This window comes from Hypanus sabinus, chromosome 25 (assembly GCF_030144855.1).
Source record: "Hypanus sabinus isolate sHypSab1 chromosome 25, sHypSab1.hap1, whole genome shotgun sequence".
Lineage (NCBI taxonomy): Eukaryota > Metazoa > Chordata > Chondrichthyes > Myliobatiformes > Dasyatidae > Hypanus > Hypanus sabinus.
This window is the reverse complement of record NC_082730.1, coordinates 12195434-12214897: the sequence shown is the minus strand read 5'-3', so window position 1 is coordinate 12214897 and position 19464 is coordinate 12195434. Positions and strand designations below refer to the sequence as shown.

The 19464-nt window shown below is 42.5% G+C and overlaps 1 protein-coding gene across 3 annotated transcripts in view; it reads right to left on the bottom strand.

The window, feature by feature from the left end:
• LOC132381020 (ras-related protein Rab-7L1-like) overlaps positions 1-14820 on the bottom strand; it is a 33203-nt gene extending 18383 nt beyond the window's left edge. For 2 of the 3 annotated variants that reach the window (XM_059950104.1, XM_059950106.1), the window contains exons 1-2: positions 14624-14820; positions 14063-14286 (exon numbers count right to left, since the gene is read on the bottom strand). In XM_059950104.1, coding sequence (XP_059806087.1) covers positions 14063-14183 — 121 coding nt within the window. In that variant the 5' untranslated portion in view covers positions 14184-14286; positions 14624-14820. Of the gene's footprint in view, positions 1-14062 lie in introns of all 3 variants that reach the window. The other variant, XM_059950105.1, reaches the window with a different exon arrangement.
• Between the last annotated feature and the right edge of the window lie 4644 nt (positions 14821-19464).

The window sequence follows — 19464 nt, the reverse complement described above, 5'->3', positions numbered from 1 at the left end:
AGTTTCAGGGCACTTGACAGACAATTTTCTCAACTGCTGTCATTAATTTCAACACCTTAGAATAACAAGTTTTCCGACCATTAAGGAAAGACAATTTAATTGAGACACAGCATTCTTGTGTCATCACACTTGACATTAAAAAGAGAGCCTAAAAATGTTATTCAGTTTTAAAGTGGTTGTTGCTAATAGATGAAGTCAATTTTCTGCTTTTGGTGCATGAAGAATGATTTTAATTCGAGTTGAGAATTTGAAAAGCTCATGTGCAGGGACTGATCCCTCAAATGTAGCAACAGAGTAAGATTTAAGTAAACATTCCATATTCATTGCAAATATAATGTGAGAGGGGACAATTTCACAGAAGATGTGAGGATCAATTGTTTTTTAATATATACTCAGTTTGAGTGCATGGAATGTGCTGCCTAGGTTGGTGGTAGAAGCAGATACACAAGGGACTTTTAAAAGACATTTAATAGGTACATGAATGTGAGGAAAGTGGAAGGTTGTGGGCATTATCTAGGCATAGAGGATTAGTTTAGTTGGCCATTTGATAACTAATTTATTTTTGTTCTGTACAACATAAGAGTCGAAGGGCCTGTTCCTTTGCTATACTCTTCAGTTCTATATGAACATTTATTAAAAACAGCAAAACTTCAAAAGAAGTCCAGCTAGCCTCCTTCCCCTCCCACCTTTTTATTCTGGCATCTTCCCCCTTCCTTCTCGGTCCTGAAGAAGGGTCTTAGCCCAAAACGTCGTCTATCTATTAATTTCCACAGATGCTGCCTGACCTGCTGAATTCCTCCAGGATTTTGTGTGTGTTGCTTTGGATTTTCAGCATCTGCAGACATTCTCGTGTTTTTAAATAGAAGATGTTCATCTTTCTTTGATAAATAAACATCTTATGTTTTGGTAACTTGGACAACCTTGGCAATTAACCCAGTCTTCTCCAATCAGTTTCTACAAATTCTAAAGCCTACAACTATAACAAGTCATCAGTTTGACACTTTTCAAATCTCACTGACAACCTAACCACATTCACAATCTCAACATCTGCTATAGATTCACTTCCCTGCTCTCTCCTATTTTCATTCTTCTCCATCAAGCTAGTAACTTTCACATGCTGAATTAAATCTCTTATGACTTGAAACAATTCAGCAATTACAATCCCACAGGGCCTCATTAATACTTCTTGCAAACCTTACTCCCATGTGTGTTTGGAAAAGAACCCAAATCTTAAGGCAGTATTGAAAAGAATGTCCTTTTGCACAGCTCCACCCACACGTTTTCATGTCTAGTCATTAACACTTTTTATTTCAATCACATTTGCAGCCAGCTGATAAACTAGACTGTTCCTTTTTTAACAAACCAACCTTGGGAAAGGCATTCTTGTCAACTCACTGGCTTTGATTTCAGACTTCATTGCAATACAATTGGCAATAATTTATTACTGTTTCTGCCTCATAGACCAATTGATAAATCCAAGACTGGCATTGCTATGCTGTTCCATCATCCCATTCCCTCAATTTATAAGCAAAACATAAGACATAGGAGCAGAATTAAGCCACTTCGCCCATCGAGCCTGCTCTGCCATTCCATCATGGCTGATTTATTATCCCTCTCAACCCCATTTCCTTGCCTTCTACCCATAACCTTTGATACTAATCGAATCTACCAGCTTCCACTTTAAATATACCCTATGACTTGGCTCCACAGTTGTTTGAGGCACTAAATTCTAGATTTTCCAGCCACTGTCTTAAGAAATGCCTCCTCATCTCTCTTCCCAAGGGACATCCCTCTATTTTGGGGCGATGCCCTTTGGTCCTCTCTTGCAACTAATGGAAATGACTACTCTACACAGCTATTCCATGCTTGGTCAGTTAACCAAATGAACCTAATGTGCCTTTTAGTATTATTTAGCATCCTGATGGGGGTTAAAGTGGAGACATTTATACCATACTTCCTCATTTAATACTACTAAAAGCAAGTTTCACAGATTCAAAATGCTTGGAGGAACTCAGCAGTCCAGGCAGCATCTTGTAGGGGAATAAGCAGTCAACATCTTGAATGAAGATCCTTCCATCAGGACATTATTCTCCTCTACAGATGCTGCCTGACTTGCTGAGTTCCTCCAGCATCTTGTGTATGTTCCTCAGTATTTCTAGCATCTGCAGAATCTCCTGTTTAAGCTTCTCAGATGGCGTCTATGTTTTAGGTTTAGACCCAGACTCATTTAGTTGTCACAGAATATTACAATGTGGAGAATGGCCGTTCAACCCAACTCATCCATCAATGATCACTCTTTGCCCAGCACTTGGTCCACAGACTTCTAAGCCCAAGCAATTCAAACTTTTCGAAACTCTTTAAAATGCTGTTAACAACTCAGCTTCAACCACTCAGTGGTTAATGTAATGCTATTATAGCGGCAGTAACTCTGGTTTAGTTCTGCTGCTGTCTGTAAGGAATTTGTACATTCTCCCTGTGACATGGGTTTCCTCTCACATTGCAAAGACATACAGATTAGTAGATTAATTGGTCACATGGCTCATTGGGACAAAAAGGCCTGTTACCTTGTTGTATCTCAAAATAAAAAAAATACACCCTTCAATTTTATATACATCAGTCACATCTCCTCATACCTTCCTCTGCTCCAGGGAGAACAGATCTAGCTTCTCCAGTAATACACAAGATGGAGGAGCTCAGTGGGTCAGGCAGCATCTATGGAGGGAAATAGCCAGTCGATGTTTCATTTCGAGAACCCTTCAGATTGAACAAGAAGGATTTTTCCTTCTTCTAAAAAAAATTGTATCCTCAAAATGGACTGCCCATTCTTTTTTTTTGTTTTAGGTTAGTTTAGTGGTTCTTTTTTCCCTTCTCAATAATAGAAATTTTGAGTCTTTTTTTTTCTATGAATTGTTAAGAGGAGTTGTGGCTCTTTTTAATATAGTATAGTATTGAGCTAATATATGGTTTTGACAATGTATATTCTTTTCTTTATTCTTTAATTGAAATACGTATTTGAAATAACTTCTCCTTTGACTTGTATCTATCCTTATTCTTTTAAATCAATAAAAAATGATTGAAAATGAAAAATGAGAACCCTTCATCTGGACTGCAAGATAGATGCTGCTTGACCCACTGAGGTCCCCGAACATTGATTAGCTTTATTTGTTACATGTACATCAAAACATAATGAAATGTGCCATTTGCGTCAACGACCAACACAGTCTGAGACGTGCTGGGGACAGCCGCAGGTGTGGCCATGCTTCTGGTGTCAACGTGACACGCCCACAACTTACTAACCCTAATTTGTACATCTTTGGAATGTGAGAGAAAATCAAAGTATCCAGGGGGATATCAGTGTAGTCGCGGGAAAAACATACAAACTTATTACAGACAGGGGTAGGAATTGAATGTCGGTCTTGCAGCTGGGACAGTAATATCTAACTGTGACACTACCAGCATCTACAGTCTTTTGTCTCTCATGACTGAACAGCTTGATCTCAGGCAATATCCTTGTGTTGGAAATCTTCAGAGTCAGGTTTCTTATCACTGGCATGTGTCACCAGCAAATCTGAGGGTCGATCTATGAAAGGTTAGCAACAAAACAAAATTATCTAATTAAAATAATTTTTCATAAGTGAAGAATAGGAAATAGCTTCATAAAGCAGAGACTTGTGTACAAGATTATTTTGAATGAAAATTGTACAAAGGAGATTAAGCTTCTATTCAGGGACTTTCTCTAAAAGTACTGCAAACAATTACAGAAGAATTAAATTTTCTTTCTCTCACAATATATACTTCTTACAAAATATACACAGGCTAACTAGATTACTTAATTTTTGCTTCATTATAACTGACCTAGCATTAACCCGAAGGATTCAGTACAAGATACAAGGAAACAATGACATCTTGAATTCCTGCAATTCATGTACAATGCTGCAAGATCTTGATGCCTAGATGGCTTGTAACATTGAGGGAGAGAAAAAGACTAGATGCTTAAAGACTTAGAGCATCATCGTCAACTTTGTAATATTGCTATACACCTCACACTGTGGGAGGCCCTGAATGGGCAAAATATTTGGCACAGGCCTAGGAACTATTGAAGATCAGAGGGAGCTCTGAGGGTGTAGAAGTCCAAAGATGGAAGCATAAATAGATGAGGCAATTTTTTTAAAAAAAAGCACACAGGATACTTGCCTTGTACACTGAGACATAAAACACAAGAGCAAAAAGGTTATGGTACAACTTGATAAATGTTGGCTATGCTAAAGTATTATGGGCTATTGTCATCATTACAGTAAAGGAAAGCAATTGCAATGGAAAGGGTACGGAGATTTACCAGGATGTTGCTTGAAATACAGTGCTTCAGTTATGAGGAGAGATGGGAAAGGATGGGTGGAGAAAGGATGGGTGGAGGAGTCCTGACGAAGGGTCTCGGCCCGAAACATCGACAGTGCTTCTCCCTATAGATGCTGCCTGGCCTGCTGTGTTCCACCAGCATTTTGTGTGTGTTGTTGTTTGAATTTCCAGCATCTGCAGATTTCCTCGTGTTTGCATCTTTCCTCTATCTGCATTGTATTCCGTGTTGCACGTTTATCATAGGAACAAGTCCCATGAGTTTGGAGGGGGGGGCGCACATGGTGAAAACAAAGGGAAGAAGTCACATATTCTGGTTTATTTTGTTGCAGTTTGTAGCTTGGGACCAGCGGATGCTGTATCTTTTGCTGATGGCTCAATGACGCTCAATTGCGCTTTGCTTATGCTTGGGTATGCTTAAGTTTCATCCCTTCAAGACTGTGTGTTTGCTAATTGCAAATAAGGGATTGAATACATATCCTCATCTTTTGGAGCAACGTTATTAGAGTGAGGGCGCGTCACACAAGTATAAGAAATCCGCAGGGTCACAGGCAGTGGCAGTTGTTCTGGTTTTGCTGCTACATTCTGTCAGCAAGAGCTTTGAACAGTTATACCAAATGGATGTGTCCATTTGGATTCGGATGTGTCCGTGAAATTAGAACTGCAACTGAAGCAACTTGTGGCAAGCAACAATCTTTTGTTGGTTCATGCTGTGCATTTGGATCTGAACACAGTTTTAAACGGTCAGTTTTTGAACAGTGGTGTTTGCCTGAATAGTTCGGTCCTTAGTTTTGTTGAAATGTTGAATTGAAATACTGCTTTGACTGTTGACAGCTGAATTGAATTTGCCGTTTTGTCTGGATTGTGTACTTGGAAAAGTACATGAGTCAACATGAGTCAAGCTGGAAGCAGTGACCTTGAAGTCAAGACTAAAAGAGAAATTAAAACAGACATTAAGGTTAGATTGCTAGAGGAGAGGAAGATATTTATAAAGCCACAGAACAGGCCTGGTCTACATGTAAAGCTGAAGACAGCCTGTCTAACATTCAGCACGTTCTCTTGCTAGGAAAGTGCTTCACGCATCTGATACCTCATTAGCTCACATCAGAATGGAGGCTGAGTTTTGCGACAGACAACAAATATTGCAGGATAAACGTGCATTAGAAGAAAAGATGGAACAGTTTTGTAGAAACCAGGAACAGCTTAAATTGCAGGAAGAAATTGCAGCCAAGGTGGCCAGAGTTAAAGTGCTAAGGGCTTCAAGTGCTATGAGTGCCGAACATACTTCAAAAGGACAATTCTATGCTGAGAGTTCCCATGTTGGAATGGAAGAGAGAAAATCCAGCATACTCAATGTCAATGTGGAGACATTTGAGGAACAAAATGCTTATGAGGCACGAGATTAAACCCAAGGGGTAGTTCAGGGTGTTCACTCTCAGCCTGCACCAAGGAGGCACTCTGAACCTATGCCACATCCAATAACACAAGGTGCTTCTGAGGACACTGATTTACAGCATGAAGCTACTCGTGTTTCAGATGATAAAGGTGAAAATGCTACACTAGAGGCCATAAGGACGCAAAGGAAATAACTAGCAATGATGCAACAATACATTGCATCTCTGCCTAAGAGAGAGATTCAAATCGTCGATGGCGATCCATTGCAGTGTCATTCATATATGAGGGCTTTCAAGAATAGCTTTGAGGGCAAGACGGATAATTATGGTGACTGTCTCTATTTTCTCAAACAGTTCACTGGAGGTTACCCCAGTGAGCTCATCAAAAGTTGCCCACAAGCCAGCCTGGAGCAAGGATATTTAAAGGCCCAAGCTTTACTGCAGGAACATTTTGGCGATGAGCATTAAAGTGCTGCGGCCTACATAGAAAAGGCTCTTTCTTGGCCACATATTAAATCAGAAGGCGTGAAAGCACTTCAAGATCCAGTCTTTTCTTTAGAGGCTGTTGCAATGCCATGGAAAACATGTAAATGCACGAGTTGGAAATGCCCGCTAATGAGGATTGTCATAAATAAATTGCCCAATATATTTAGGGGGAAAATGAAGATCAGCAATTTGTAAAGAGCAAGAAAGGCAAGGCTACTTACACTGACATTGTTGATTTTATTGAAAGAGAAGTAAAGATTGCTACACCCCCAGTGTTTGGAGAAAAATATATTGCTACATTGCCAGCAGTAAGTAAAAGTATGAGCAAAACTAGATCACAAGTTCATCCTCAAGCTAAGAACGAGGCTATCCCACTACTTTGGCAAAGTGAAGCTACAACTAAGCCCAGCACTGATGAAAAGGGCGCAGATTTGAAACAAGCCATGAATGAAGCAAACAAGGCAGCGAGTACCACCTTCGTATCTAATCGGCTTACTAGTAAACTGTAAACTTCCTATAGTTCCAGTTCAGGTGAAGTCCAAGAGTAACAAGACAGTGGTTACTTGTGCTTTCCTAGATTAAGGAAGTACGGCAGTGCTCTGCATAGCGAGTTACATGAACAAGCTCAACCTGACAGGAAAAGTAACATGCGTTCTCCTACACACCATAAGTCAAGGGAACATTGTGAGTAGCTAAGTTGTTTCAGGATTGGAAGTGGCTGGCTTAGATAGTGAAAACTATTGTAAACTGCCTAACATCTATACACAGGAACTTATGCCTGTCTACAAAGGGAACACTCCTCATCAGGGAGGTCTTCAGGAATGCTCTCACTTGAAGCATGTTCATTGGCTGGAAAATGAAGTAAAAATTGAGCTGTTGATAAGGGCAAATGTACCCAAGGCACTCAAGCCCATGCAAATGATTCACAGTATTAATGATGAACCCTATACAATCAGAACAATGCTGGGTTGGACTCTTAATGGGCCTTTGAAAGGAAACTGTGGTGGTGGAAGCGACTTTGCTCAGCTGAGCTGACAGTCACCGGGACATCAGGTTTGCGCTTGGATGGGCTTAGGCAGAAACCATTCCAGCCAGATTTTCCTGAATGCAATCTAGAAGAAAAACAATCTAAGATAGACTGCTTACCAAAATAGGGAATTTGTGTAAATGATGAGTTTTCATGTCTCCTGTGTCCTATTAGCATATAGTTGTAATTATTCTAGTAATTTATTCCAGTCAAATAATTAGGGGGTTGGAATGTAGGAGCCATGCATCTGTTCTCTATCTGCATTGTATTCTGGGTTGTGTAGTTATTATGGTAACTAGTCACAAGAATGTGGGTGTGGTAGAAGTGAAGGGAATAAGTCACATATTCTTATTCATTTTATTGCAGCTTGCAACTGGCCGATGTCATGTCTTTTGCTGATCCCTCAATATCATTCAATAAAGCTCAATTACACTTATACTTGGGTTTGTTACATACCCCGTAACTGGGTCACTTACCAGCAAAGATGGAGAGGTCCGCTGAAGTCTGATGGTACTATTTTTAACAGTATTTATTGATAAAAATACACAAAAATAATATCAATGCAAACATACAGATAATATACATTGTCAATACTAAATCTAAAAGCGCGGTTATAATAATACTCGATAAGAAATAGCTCTATTGTTGTCTAGGGGATAATGTATGGTCCGATGGAAATATAAAGGTCACTTAAGTTCATTCAAGCTGTAGGCTGCAGCCTTCATTGGTTGGAGAGAAAGATGGAGGTTTAACTTGCCCATTCCTTTTATGATGTCAATCCTTCGAGAGCCGTTGGGGGACTGGTTTCCCCTTTGTGGTTAGCTAAAGCCGTGCTTCCGTGGCAAGACCCAACAATTCCGAGGCAAATGGAAAGGGACGCATGTGGGCTGTATCCACCGGCTTTCGCTATTACGCTGTTACAGGAGTTCTAGCGTTTCTTCTGGTGCATCTGAGGGGCTGTTCCCACAGACCCTCTTTTATCCTGACTCACAGGGTCTCAGATGTCAATCAGGTTGGGATGTTGCAATCCCTTCACCAACCCCCTCCCCCCCCCCCCCGTTCATTGCCTGGGGGCTTCGATGCATCGTACAGGATTCATTACACAATTCCGTCTCCAAGAGACAATAGCCGTTATCAATGGTTCTGCCTTTCGGAGGCCAGGACACATTCCAAACTCTTTGTGGATTCTGCATGTCTTTCTCTCATTTCCTGGGTCTCCTGAACTGACTCAATAATGATCTTGCAATTCTCAAAAATGAGGAGGCTACCCCGCTCCCTTCGGCCCCTCAGAGCTGTGGCACATTCGTAACAGGTTCATTTAAGTTTCATTGCTTCAAGATTGTATGTTTGCTAATAAAGGATCCTCCATTTTTGGAGCAACATTATTGGAGTGAGGATGCATCATACTAATATAACAAATCATTGGGTTGCAGGCAGCAGCAATAGTTTCAGTTTGGTTTTGCTGCTACAAATGGGTTTGTTAAGAAAAAAATACTGTGAGGCATAATTAACACAGCAGGAAACCTCCCCCGTGGCTGAGGTGCCCCAGTTCAAATGGCATAAGATTAATGAAAGAGGCAAGAGATTTAGAAGGAATTGGACGGACGGACGCACACAAAACACTGCAGATTGTCTGAGGCCAAGATTCACAATTTTTAAATATTTAGATGAACTCTTGAAATCAGCAGCACCATGAGGAGCTGAAACACGGGATTGATGACGGATGGGGGCATGAGAACATATGGACCAAAGGACCCATTTCTGTGCGGAATGACCGAGTACTTAAATTTGAAGATGAGCTGCTCTAAAATCTGGATATTATAATATTTACCAAATCAAGAAGGCTCAAAAGATCAGACAGTAATTGACGTGGATTTTTTAAAAAAAAACTGACATTTAAGGAATGAATGTCCGCAACTGGAGAGATTTAATTGAGAAGGGAGCCAGGAGAGAGAGAGTAAGATACTGTTTTTACAATTGAATAAACCATGTCAGTACAGAATACACAGTCCTAAAGGGTGGAAGTAGTATATACACAATAATTCTTAACGTGGAAATTGGAACTATAGTGGAAAAGGAAACATCTGCAGGGCACTGGGGAAAAAGCATGGTAATGGTAAACATCCTATTGCAAGAACAACTGTTTCAGAGCAGGCAGCCTTGTTCTACAGTGACAGAGATACCGAATCTCAACACCAACTTCCATTGCAGCTTGACTATAGATATCCTAGAATGAATTGCTCACATCAAACAGAATTTTGGAAAAGTGGAGATAGTTAATAACATGGAAATGTTTATATTAATATTTACATTCATGAACTTTAGCTTCCACTCCCCTAAACCTTAGTCAAACAGTTCCAACATTGCAACAGTGACTGGACTCCTAAAGGAAGATTGCAAAACCCTGTGGGATATTTTATAGGCACTTGATAAAAGCAAAACATTCAGTCAATTACAAAGTATTAATTCCTCCTATCCACATGGTAATTCAAGTGAAAATCTTATAATGACACAGAAGGCCATTCTGCCCACCTTTCCATTGTATCTCACTAAACACTTACATTTGTACATTTCCCTTGCACAATTGTCCTTTCAGCTTTTCTGTTCCCACCATCCAGGGACCCAAACAGTCTTTCCAGCTGAAGAAGTGACCCACTTGCACTTCTTTCGCTCTAGAGCACTGCATGTGGTGATCACAACATGGTCACCACTACCATGGAGAATGTAAAATCGCGGATTGGCAACTGATCTGTGGAGCACATTGTTCAGAACTGTACAGGCCATTTGGCCCACAATGTTGTAACAATGCAAACTTACACTAAATGTCCTCCTCCTGCGTATCATCCATGTCCCTCAATTCCCATCATATTCATATGTCAATTCAAACACCAGACTACCCGATTCCACTACTACTCCTGGTAACCCATTCCAGTCAACCGCCACTCTCTGCAGAAAAATCTTGCCCATCTCACCACATTTAAACCCCCCTTCCCATCTTGAAACCATGTCCACTATTGTTTGATATTTCTACCCTGGGGAGAAAAGAAAAGATTCTATCTTCCATCATCAATCATTAAGGACGTGACCTCGTGTCAATACTATCATCAGGAAGGAAGTACTGTACAGGAACCCAAAGGCACATTCAACATTTCGCCCAGGATCGCATGTATTATCTTGAGTCAATATGCCATGAAGGACTGATCAAATGCCTTAATAAAGTCTATGTAGTAAACATCCACTGCTTTACCCTCCTTTGTTATCTTCTAAAAAAAAACTCAGTCGTACAAAGCCATGCTGTCTGTCCCCAACTGGGCCATGCTTTTTCCAAATATACACAAATCCTCAGTAGCTTCACCAATAGCTTCCTTACCACATATGTGAGGTCCCTGGCCTATAACTGTCTGGATTATCCCTACTTCCTTTCTTGAACAGAGCCACACTTGCTACTCTCCAGTCCTCTAGGACTTTGCCTGTTACTACATAGGACACAAAGTCCTAGCAGTCTCCTCACTTTTCTCATCTTTATGATTTGAGTCTCCTCACTTGTTTCTTTCAATATTCTGGGATATGTGCCATTATGCCCTGTGGTCGACTAACCCACCGCAATGCTTTTCAGAAAGCCCAGCTCCACCTCCTCAGTCCAAAAATGTAGCAGCACATTAGCATGTCCCACTCTGTCTTAACCATTGTGCAGACATCTCGAGGGCAAGTACCAATAAACTCACTTAATATCTCAGCCACCTGCTCAACTCCAAGCACAAATTCTTTCTTTTATCCTTCAGCGAATCTAATGAGTCCTTAGTTATCATTCTTTTCTTAATGCAAAGATAAAATGCCTTGGAATTCTACTTAATACTGGTCGCCAAGGACATTTCATGGCCCCTAATCACCTAGTTCAGCACTTTCCTGCTATCTATATATTCCAAACAGGCCCAGTCTGATTTTAGCTTTCTAAATCATGACTATGTTTTTTTTATTCCCAGACTAAATTTCAAATCAAAGTAACTTCATTATCAAAGTACAAACATGTTACTTGAGATTCATTTTACAACCTCTCAGATCATCCAAGGCTCCCTTGTTTAGCATTCTTATCCTTACCAGAATATGCTGATTCTTTAGTCCGATCAGCTGGTTGTTAAACAACTCCATGTTGGACATGGCCTTCTGCAACAGCACCTGTTCCCAATCAGTGTGCCTTATCATGTCATAATTTGCCCTCCTCCCCAATTTAGTATTTTCCTGCAAGATCTGAATTTATTCTTTACTCATAACATAATGAGTTGTAGTCACTATATCAAAATGTTCACTTGGCCTGTCTCATTCCCCAACAACAGGTGCAGTGTGTTTTCTTCTCCAGGTGGACTCTCCACAAACTGTTTCAAGCACTGAAAAATGCTGCCCTACCTAAGCTTCTGTAGGAGTGACCCTGAGCTTCCTGTTGGTGAATTCTCCAATCCACTCTGACCCATCATCTGTGGTCTCCTGTGGTGTTACAATGGAGCATAATAAGCTTGAGGAACAACAACTCAACTTCCCTCTGGGCATGTGGCAGCTTTATGGACTCGATACTGAATTCCACAATTTTAGGGAACTTGTTTTCCCAGTCTATATGGGCTCCCCATATATGACACTGGCTCACCTGTTAATTTTTTTAATTTATAGAAATGGAGGACGAGCCCAGCCTGAGCAATGCATTTGCACTTCTTGCTTTGCATTTCACAACCCTGGCATTCTTTTATGTTCATGTTCTCTCTCTCTCCTCCCATTTTTCCCCATGCTCACCCCAGTGTTACCTTCAGTCATCTCCCCTCCCCTACCCTCCCAGCAGCATAACAAACACAAGAGATTCTACAGATGCTGGAAACCCACAGCAACGCACACAAATCCTGGAGGAGCTCAGCAGGTCAGGGGAGGATGTCATTTATTCCTCTCCAAAGATGCTGCCTGACCTGCTGGGTTCCTCCATCATTTGGCGTGTGTTGCAGCAGCTTAACATGGCTCCTCCATAGAGAGTTAGGCGCACCAAGTTCCTGGGAGCTCGTATCACGGGTGACCTGACCTGGTTCCTCAGTATCAGCTCCTGAATAGGAAAGCACAGCAGCATCTCCACATCCTGAAGAGAGTGAGGCAAGCCAGGTTCCCCCCACCTACCCCATCTTAACTGAACTTTACAGGAGCACCATTGAGAGCTTCCTGACAAGCTGCATTTCCACCTGATACATGAGCAGCAGAGCACTAGACCGGAGGTACCTACAAGGGACTGTGAGAAAGGCTGAGAGAATCATAGGAGTTTTCCTACCATCCACTGGGGGCATTTTTCAGCAGTGCTACAAATGCAGGGCATTTAGTATTATCGAGGATTCCACCCTTCCACCCAGCATCCCCTTTGACTTTCTACCATCAGGCCGAAGACTCTGATGCAGCAAGACAAAAACAATCAAGATGGGAAACAGCTTCTTCTCTCAGGCCATTCAGCTTCTGAACTTCCTGCAGCATCACATTCAAAGCGTCATTGGATAATTTATACTGTACCCTACAAGATTTAATTTATGCACTTTGCTCATCTAAGTGCAAATCATTCGGAGATTTTATCCTTAGTTTCCCAAGTTATTGTGTTTTGTGTACTACAGAGCTTTACACCCTAGTCTGGAGAAACATCCTCTCATTTGGTGGTATTAATGTACACAGTTAAATGACAAAAAACTTGACTTGTTTTCTTCCCAGTTTTGGCAAACCTGAGATCATTTTTCTTCCCACAAAAGCAGCCTGGCCAATGTACTTCAGTACTGCTTTTTCTTTAAATTTCAAGTTTCTAAAAAAATTTCCTCCTCTCATTTCCCCAAGTACTTAAAACTTCTCTCACACATCCATTAGCTCCCCCTCAGAGATTTCTCGGAGCTGTTAATCCTCAAAAGGAATAATTTATAATAACTAGTTAACAAATCGACGTGGGAAGAAACCAAAGCACTCGGGTGAAAGCCACAGAGAAAAGGGACAAAATTCCACACCACCTTCCTGCCCAGTCTCCAAATTCATAACTGAATACAGACTCTTTGAACTATGAGCCAGCAGCACTGACCCATTATCCTACAAAGCAAGGCCTTACAAAGGACTGCAAGGACTTCTGAGGGGATCATGGGTTGGGGGGGGGGGGTTGCTCTCCCACCCACCTGAGATAGTTATCAGGAGTGCTGTGTACGCAAGGCCCTTAGCATTGTCAAGGATCCCTCCTATCTGTCCCCTACCATCAGGCAGGAGGTACCGTAGCTTTAGGACAAGGAGTGTGAGGATGGGGAGCAGCTTCTTCCCCCAAGCTGTGAGCCTATGGACCTCCCTCCACCACCCAGGTGTTATCACATATAAAGTGCCAGTAGTGTTATATGGCTTATTTTTCAAACTTGAGTCATAAATGCACCTTACGCTATATGTCAAATCTGGAATATATCTTATTATTTGTTAATTACTTACCTGTTGTGTGTGAGCTACAAGTACTGTGTAGTACATCTTGGCCCGGAGGAACATTGTTTCATTTGATAGTATATATACAGATGAGCGTCAATAAACTTGGAACACTACTTTTAAAGATAGACCCCCCTCCCCTTTCGTACAATTTTAAATCCAGTACTGTAATAGGAAACCATTTTCAACCTTACCTCCCAATGTCTGATGCCTAAAAATATTCCTCTCAACTTCCACAGTAAACTGGCATCACCCAAAGAAAATACTTCTCTTTCAACGCCAAGACTAAATCAATTTAAAGTGACTCAGCTGTGTGACAGGAGGAGAAGAATGCATCTCTTACCTCCCACGGTGGACTTGTAATGCTTGCTGAAGCTGTCATTAGTATAACGGTGCACCAGTGAGGTTTTGCCCACGGCACTGTCGCCGATGACAAGCACCTTGAACAGATAGTCCTTGGACATGGTGGGTCGCACAGCGGACAACAGGGGCTCTGGCTGACTCCGGAGCAAAGCAGTGGAGGGTGTGCAGGCTGGCCGGCAAGGAAGACTCGCGGAGAGTAAGTTTCTGAAGGAGGGAAATGGAGGAGAGCTTCACTAAGAGTGAGCGAGTTTCTGAAGGAGGGAGATGCACTGAGTGGGTGAGTTTCTTAGGGAGGGAAGGAGACTCACTGGGGGAAGAAACTGAAAAGAGTAGGGATGGAGGAATAGAGGGGGAGCTGACAGAGGAGGATACAAGGGAATTGAGGGAGGGGACAGAAACACTGAGGGATGAGGTTAACACTAACAGAGGGACAAAGAAATTGGCAGAGGGATGGTGGTAGATACTGAGGGAGGGAGAGACAGAGACACTGAGGGATAGAGGGAGGAGACGCTGAGGGATTGGGGAGTCACTTCTGCCTCACCGAGAGGTGGTCAAGGGCCTCGCCCCTCACAACACATCCACCGCCGGCCGCCTCAGCGCTCTGCCCCTCCGCTACCAGCCACCGCACACTAAGCAATGATGGAGCCCGGTGCGAGCGAGTCCGCCACCCGCTGCAACCGCCTCTTCTCCACCCTCATCCTCCCCATTTTGCGAATTTTCCGCTCGCTGGGTCACATGACGCCGATTACGGCGCCGCATGCTGGGAATTGAGGTTTTATATTAAAACCTTAGCGGCGAATCCCGTGCCTAATGTACCTTTGGGAGTTGTAGTTCAGTACGGAGAAGCTTAGTGGACCGGCGAAAGGGTGAACTACAATTCCCAGAATGCCGCTCTCTCACAGCACACGCCCCCGCCCCCCTCCTTTTGAGGTTCAAGGATAAGTGGTCTGTATCCCATTCCAGCGCTGGGATGTATAGTGCAGTAAGGTACAAAGATATAACGATCATTGTAAGGACAAGAGTCTATTTTTATCATTCTAGGGATTTGTTCAATCGTCTTAAACAGTTCAAAGTACATTCATTATCATTGTACATATATGGCATCATATACTACCCTGGGATTCATTTTCTTGCAGGCATTTGCAAAGAAATACAATAGAATCCATGAAAAAATACACACAAAGATTGACAGCAACCAATGAGCAAACGAGGACAAACTGCAAATACAAAAATATAGTAATTAATAATACTGAGAACATAAGTTGCAGAGTGATATAACCATATAACAACCATATAACAATTACAGCACAGAAACAGGCCATCCCGGCCCTTCTAGTCAGTGCTGAATGCTTACTCTCACCTAGTCCCACTGACCTGCACTCAGCCCATAACCCTCCATTCCTTTCCTGTCCATATACCTATCCATTTTTTTAAAATGACAAAATCGAACCTGCCTCTACCACTTCTACTGGAAGCTTGTTCCACACAGCTACCACTCTCTGAGTAAAGTCATGTTACCCCTAAACTTTTGCCCCTTAACTCTCAATTCATGTCCTCTTGTTTGAATCTCCCCTACTCTCAATGGAGAAATCCTATCCACATCAACTCTGTCTATCCCCCTCATAATTTTAAATACCTCTATCGAGTCCCCCCTCAACCTTCTATGCTCCAAAGAATGAAGACCTAACTTGTTCAACCTTTCTTTGTAACTTAGGTGCTGAAACCCAGGTAACATTCTAGTAAATCTCCTCTGTACTCTCTCTATTTTGTTGACATCTTTCCTATAATTCGGTGACCAGAACTGTGCACAATTGTACAAGACAACAGTCCTTGAAAGTGGTATCATAGAATGTGTTCAATGTTGTGGTGAGTGAAGTTATCCAGACTGGTTCAGGAGACTGATGGTTGAAGAGCAGTAACTACTCCTGACCATAAGACAAGGGAGCAGAAGTCGGCCATTCGGCCCATCAAGTCTGCTCCGCCATTTTATCATGAGCTGATCCATTCTCCCATTTAGTCCCACTCCCCACCTTCTCACCATAACCTTTGATGTCCTGGCTACTCAGATATCTATCAATCTCTGCCTTAAATACACCCAATAACTTCACTGCTGCCCGTGGCAACAAATTCCACAGATTCACCACCTGATCCTGGTGGTATAGGACCTAAGGCTCCTGTACCTCATTCCCAAACATAGCAGCAAGAAGAGAGCATGGCCTGGATGGCAGAGGCCCCTTGATGATGGATGTTGCTTTCTTGCGGCAGTGTTCTGTGTGAATTTACTCAATGGTGGGGAGCACTTTTGCTGTGAGATGGACTGGGCTTTTCTGCTCTTGGTTATTGGTGTTTCTGTACCAGGCCATGATGCAACCAATCAAGAAACTTGTTTATCGAAGTTTGTCAAAGTTTCCAAAGGCATCCTGAACCTGTGCAAACTTCTGAGAAAGTAGAGGCATTGTCGTGCCTTCTTTGAAATGGCACTTGTGTACTGGTATAACACCCAGGAATTTAAAGTTACAGTGGGGGCAGAGCTGTCTGGTGGGACGTGTGTTAAGGTGGTGCTGGTGAGACCAATGTGGGTACCACAAATACTGCCACTGTTGGGGGAGAAGCTGCTGGTTGATGGATAGATTGGAAGTGGAATTGGTTTATTGTTGCATATGTACTGAGGTACAGTGGCAAAAAGCCTTGTCTTTTGTACTGTTCATATAATTCCAATCATTTTTGGAATTAGTAAATTGAACCATTCCCCTCTGTGAATTCATGGCTCCTCTGTAAAAGAGAGTTCGTGTACCAAGTTCCCGGGAGTTCACATCATGGATGATCCCACCTGGTCCCTTAATATCACCACGCTGAGCAAGAAGGCACAGCAGTGTCTCCACTTCCTACAGAGACTGAGGAAAGCGAGGTTTCCCCCTCCCCCCATCATAACTGTATTTTATAGAAGTCCATTGAGAGCATCCTGACAAGTTGCATCTCCGTCTGGTATGGGAGCAGCCGAGCATCGGACTGGAAGTCCCCGCAAAGGACTGTGAGAACGGCCGAGAAGATCATAGGGGTTTGCCTACCACCCAGTGGGACACCTACCAGGAGCGCTGCATACACAGAACCCTTAGTGCTATTAAGGATGCCTCCCATCCACCCAGCATTCTGTCTGACATTCTACCATCAGGCAGGACACCCCGATACATAAAGACAAGAGCTGTCAGGATGGGAATCAGTTTCTTCTCAGATCTCCCTGCTGCATCACATCAAAGTGTCACAGGTTAACCTGTTCTGTTCCTTATAATATTTAATTTATGCACTTTATTTATGTGTAATCCATCTGTAGATTTCATCCTCACTTTCATAAGTTATTATGTGTGTTATGTGTACTACAGTGTTTTACACCGTGGTTCAGAGAAACACTGTCTCATTTGATGGTATACATGTATATAGTTACATGACAATAAACTTGACAACTTGTTTTATTATTGCCACATGTACTGGGGCCTTCCAAGAGGACCACAACCTTGATGTGGTTTGGAGGCTTGCGTGCCTCGAAGACCCAGTGAGTAATGTTGGCTGGAGTCAGGGCTCGAAACTTTGGCTGTTGGTGGGGTCACCCGTGCCAAACAGGTCAAAGGGTAGAGGCCAGGGTATTGTCCAGTTTTGGGGGTTCAGATCAGGACTAACTGGTAAAACAAAGTTGTTACAGAAACAGCAATGAGGAATCCTTCTACATCTGAGTGTGATGGTATTCCTGAGTCACCACCCGGGACTTGCATGACTGATAGTAGTGAAAACCGAGAGGAAGCCCTGAACACCGCCACAGATGGGGGAACCTTCATTGCTGCTCTAAACACCAGTGGAGTAATGGGTAGTAAGTAAGTTTCATTGGGATACAGTAACAAATTTGTCTTGTATATTGTTCATACAGATCAATTCATTACAGTGTGCATCAAGGTAGTACAAGTTTGAGACGGAAAATAAATCAGCTATGATCGATTGGTTTGTTGCCTTTAGGCACATTGGGTGGCATTTTTGCCATTTTCATACCATTTGACTGCTTTTTTACAAGGCAAGTTGTTAGCTTGATGCTATACCCAGCAAGGATGGAAAGCATGCAAGGGTCCAGCTGGATTCGAACTCTGAACCATTTGCTTTGATGTCCCTTGCCTATGCCACTACACCATTGGCCAGCCAATGATTGAATGGTGGAACAGATTCAATGGGCTGAATGGCCTAATTCTGCTCCTATGTCTTATGGTATCTATCATTTTGCATAACTGATCAAAACGGAAGACACTTCTCTTTAAAATCTATGACGGATTCAGACATGCGTTGGGCCACCACATCACACCATTACCTAATGGAAAACATACTCGAGCTCTAATCCAAGTAGTGCACTGCTGCTCGACAATTACAAATGGCACGTTTTGTGAATTACTCACCGAAGCCATCTGTTTGGTGAAAAGGTGCAATATGAGTGTCTTACTAACAGGAGAGTGCTCTGAAAAGCAACCCTGTGTAGTGTGATCTTTTTGCTGTTACTATTCAACTCCACTCAACCCCCTCAAACAGAGCAGCACAATCAGCAAAGGAAACAGTACCCATGTACCCATTTTAAAATTGCAGCTTGTTCAAAACAGCAAGGACGTTGTCATATTTCTTCAACATTTATTCCTCAATAACTCCAGATTATCCATTCATTCAGAGGTCTACGTTGGTCGGGGTTGACCATGGATGTTGCGTTCTAGCTGTCTGAATACACAAGTCAGGGCAGTACAATATGGAGAGCAAGTTGTTGCCCATGTAGCAAGATCCCCCTCTCCTCACAACTGCTGAATCCACAGGAACAGCAGAGACCAATACAGTTTGGCACCCAACAGCATCACAGGAGTTGCCGGTCAGCGTTGAACTCAACATAGGACTGCCTTAGGGACTCCAGTTCTGGATTTTTCCCTCAGTGTTTACTCCCAAAGCCTCTTCCGTGAGTGAGTATAGATGCAAGGCAGCAGAGGTTTGAGACCAGAGTTTTCTTTTCCCTAGATGAACTGCCAACCACAGCTGAAGAGCCCCATCTGCTCAAAGTAATGGGTTTTAAGGAACTAGTAACCTGCATTTTCCCCTTCTCCTGTCAGTAGAAATGGCTCCACTGGGCCTAGTAATTAAGACAGACGTGAAGGCCAAGAGCTGGACTTGGTTGTCAGAAGCTATTTGAGATGCACGCCATTGGGAGCATTTAATAGGGGGTGGGAGCTTATCCCCACTACCACCCCTGGCCATGACAATCTTAAGGAACCATCCACCCTTTACCCTGCTCTTTTAGGAGGCAGCCATTCAAACTAGAGAGAATAAAGGGGAGCTTTACTTGTCATATGCACATCAAAACATATAGTA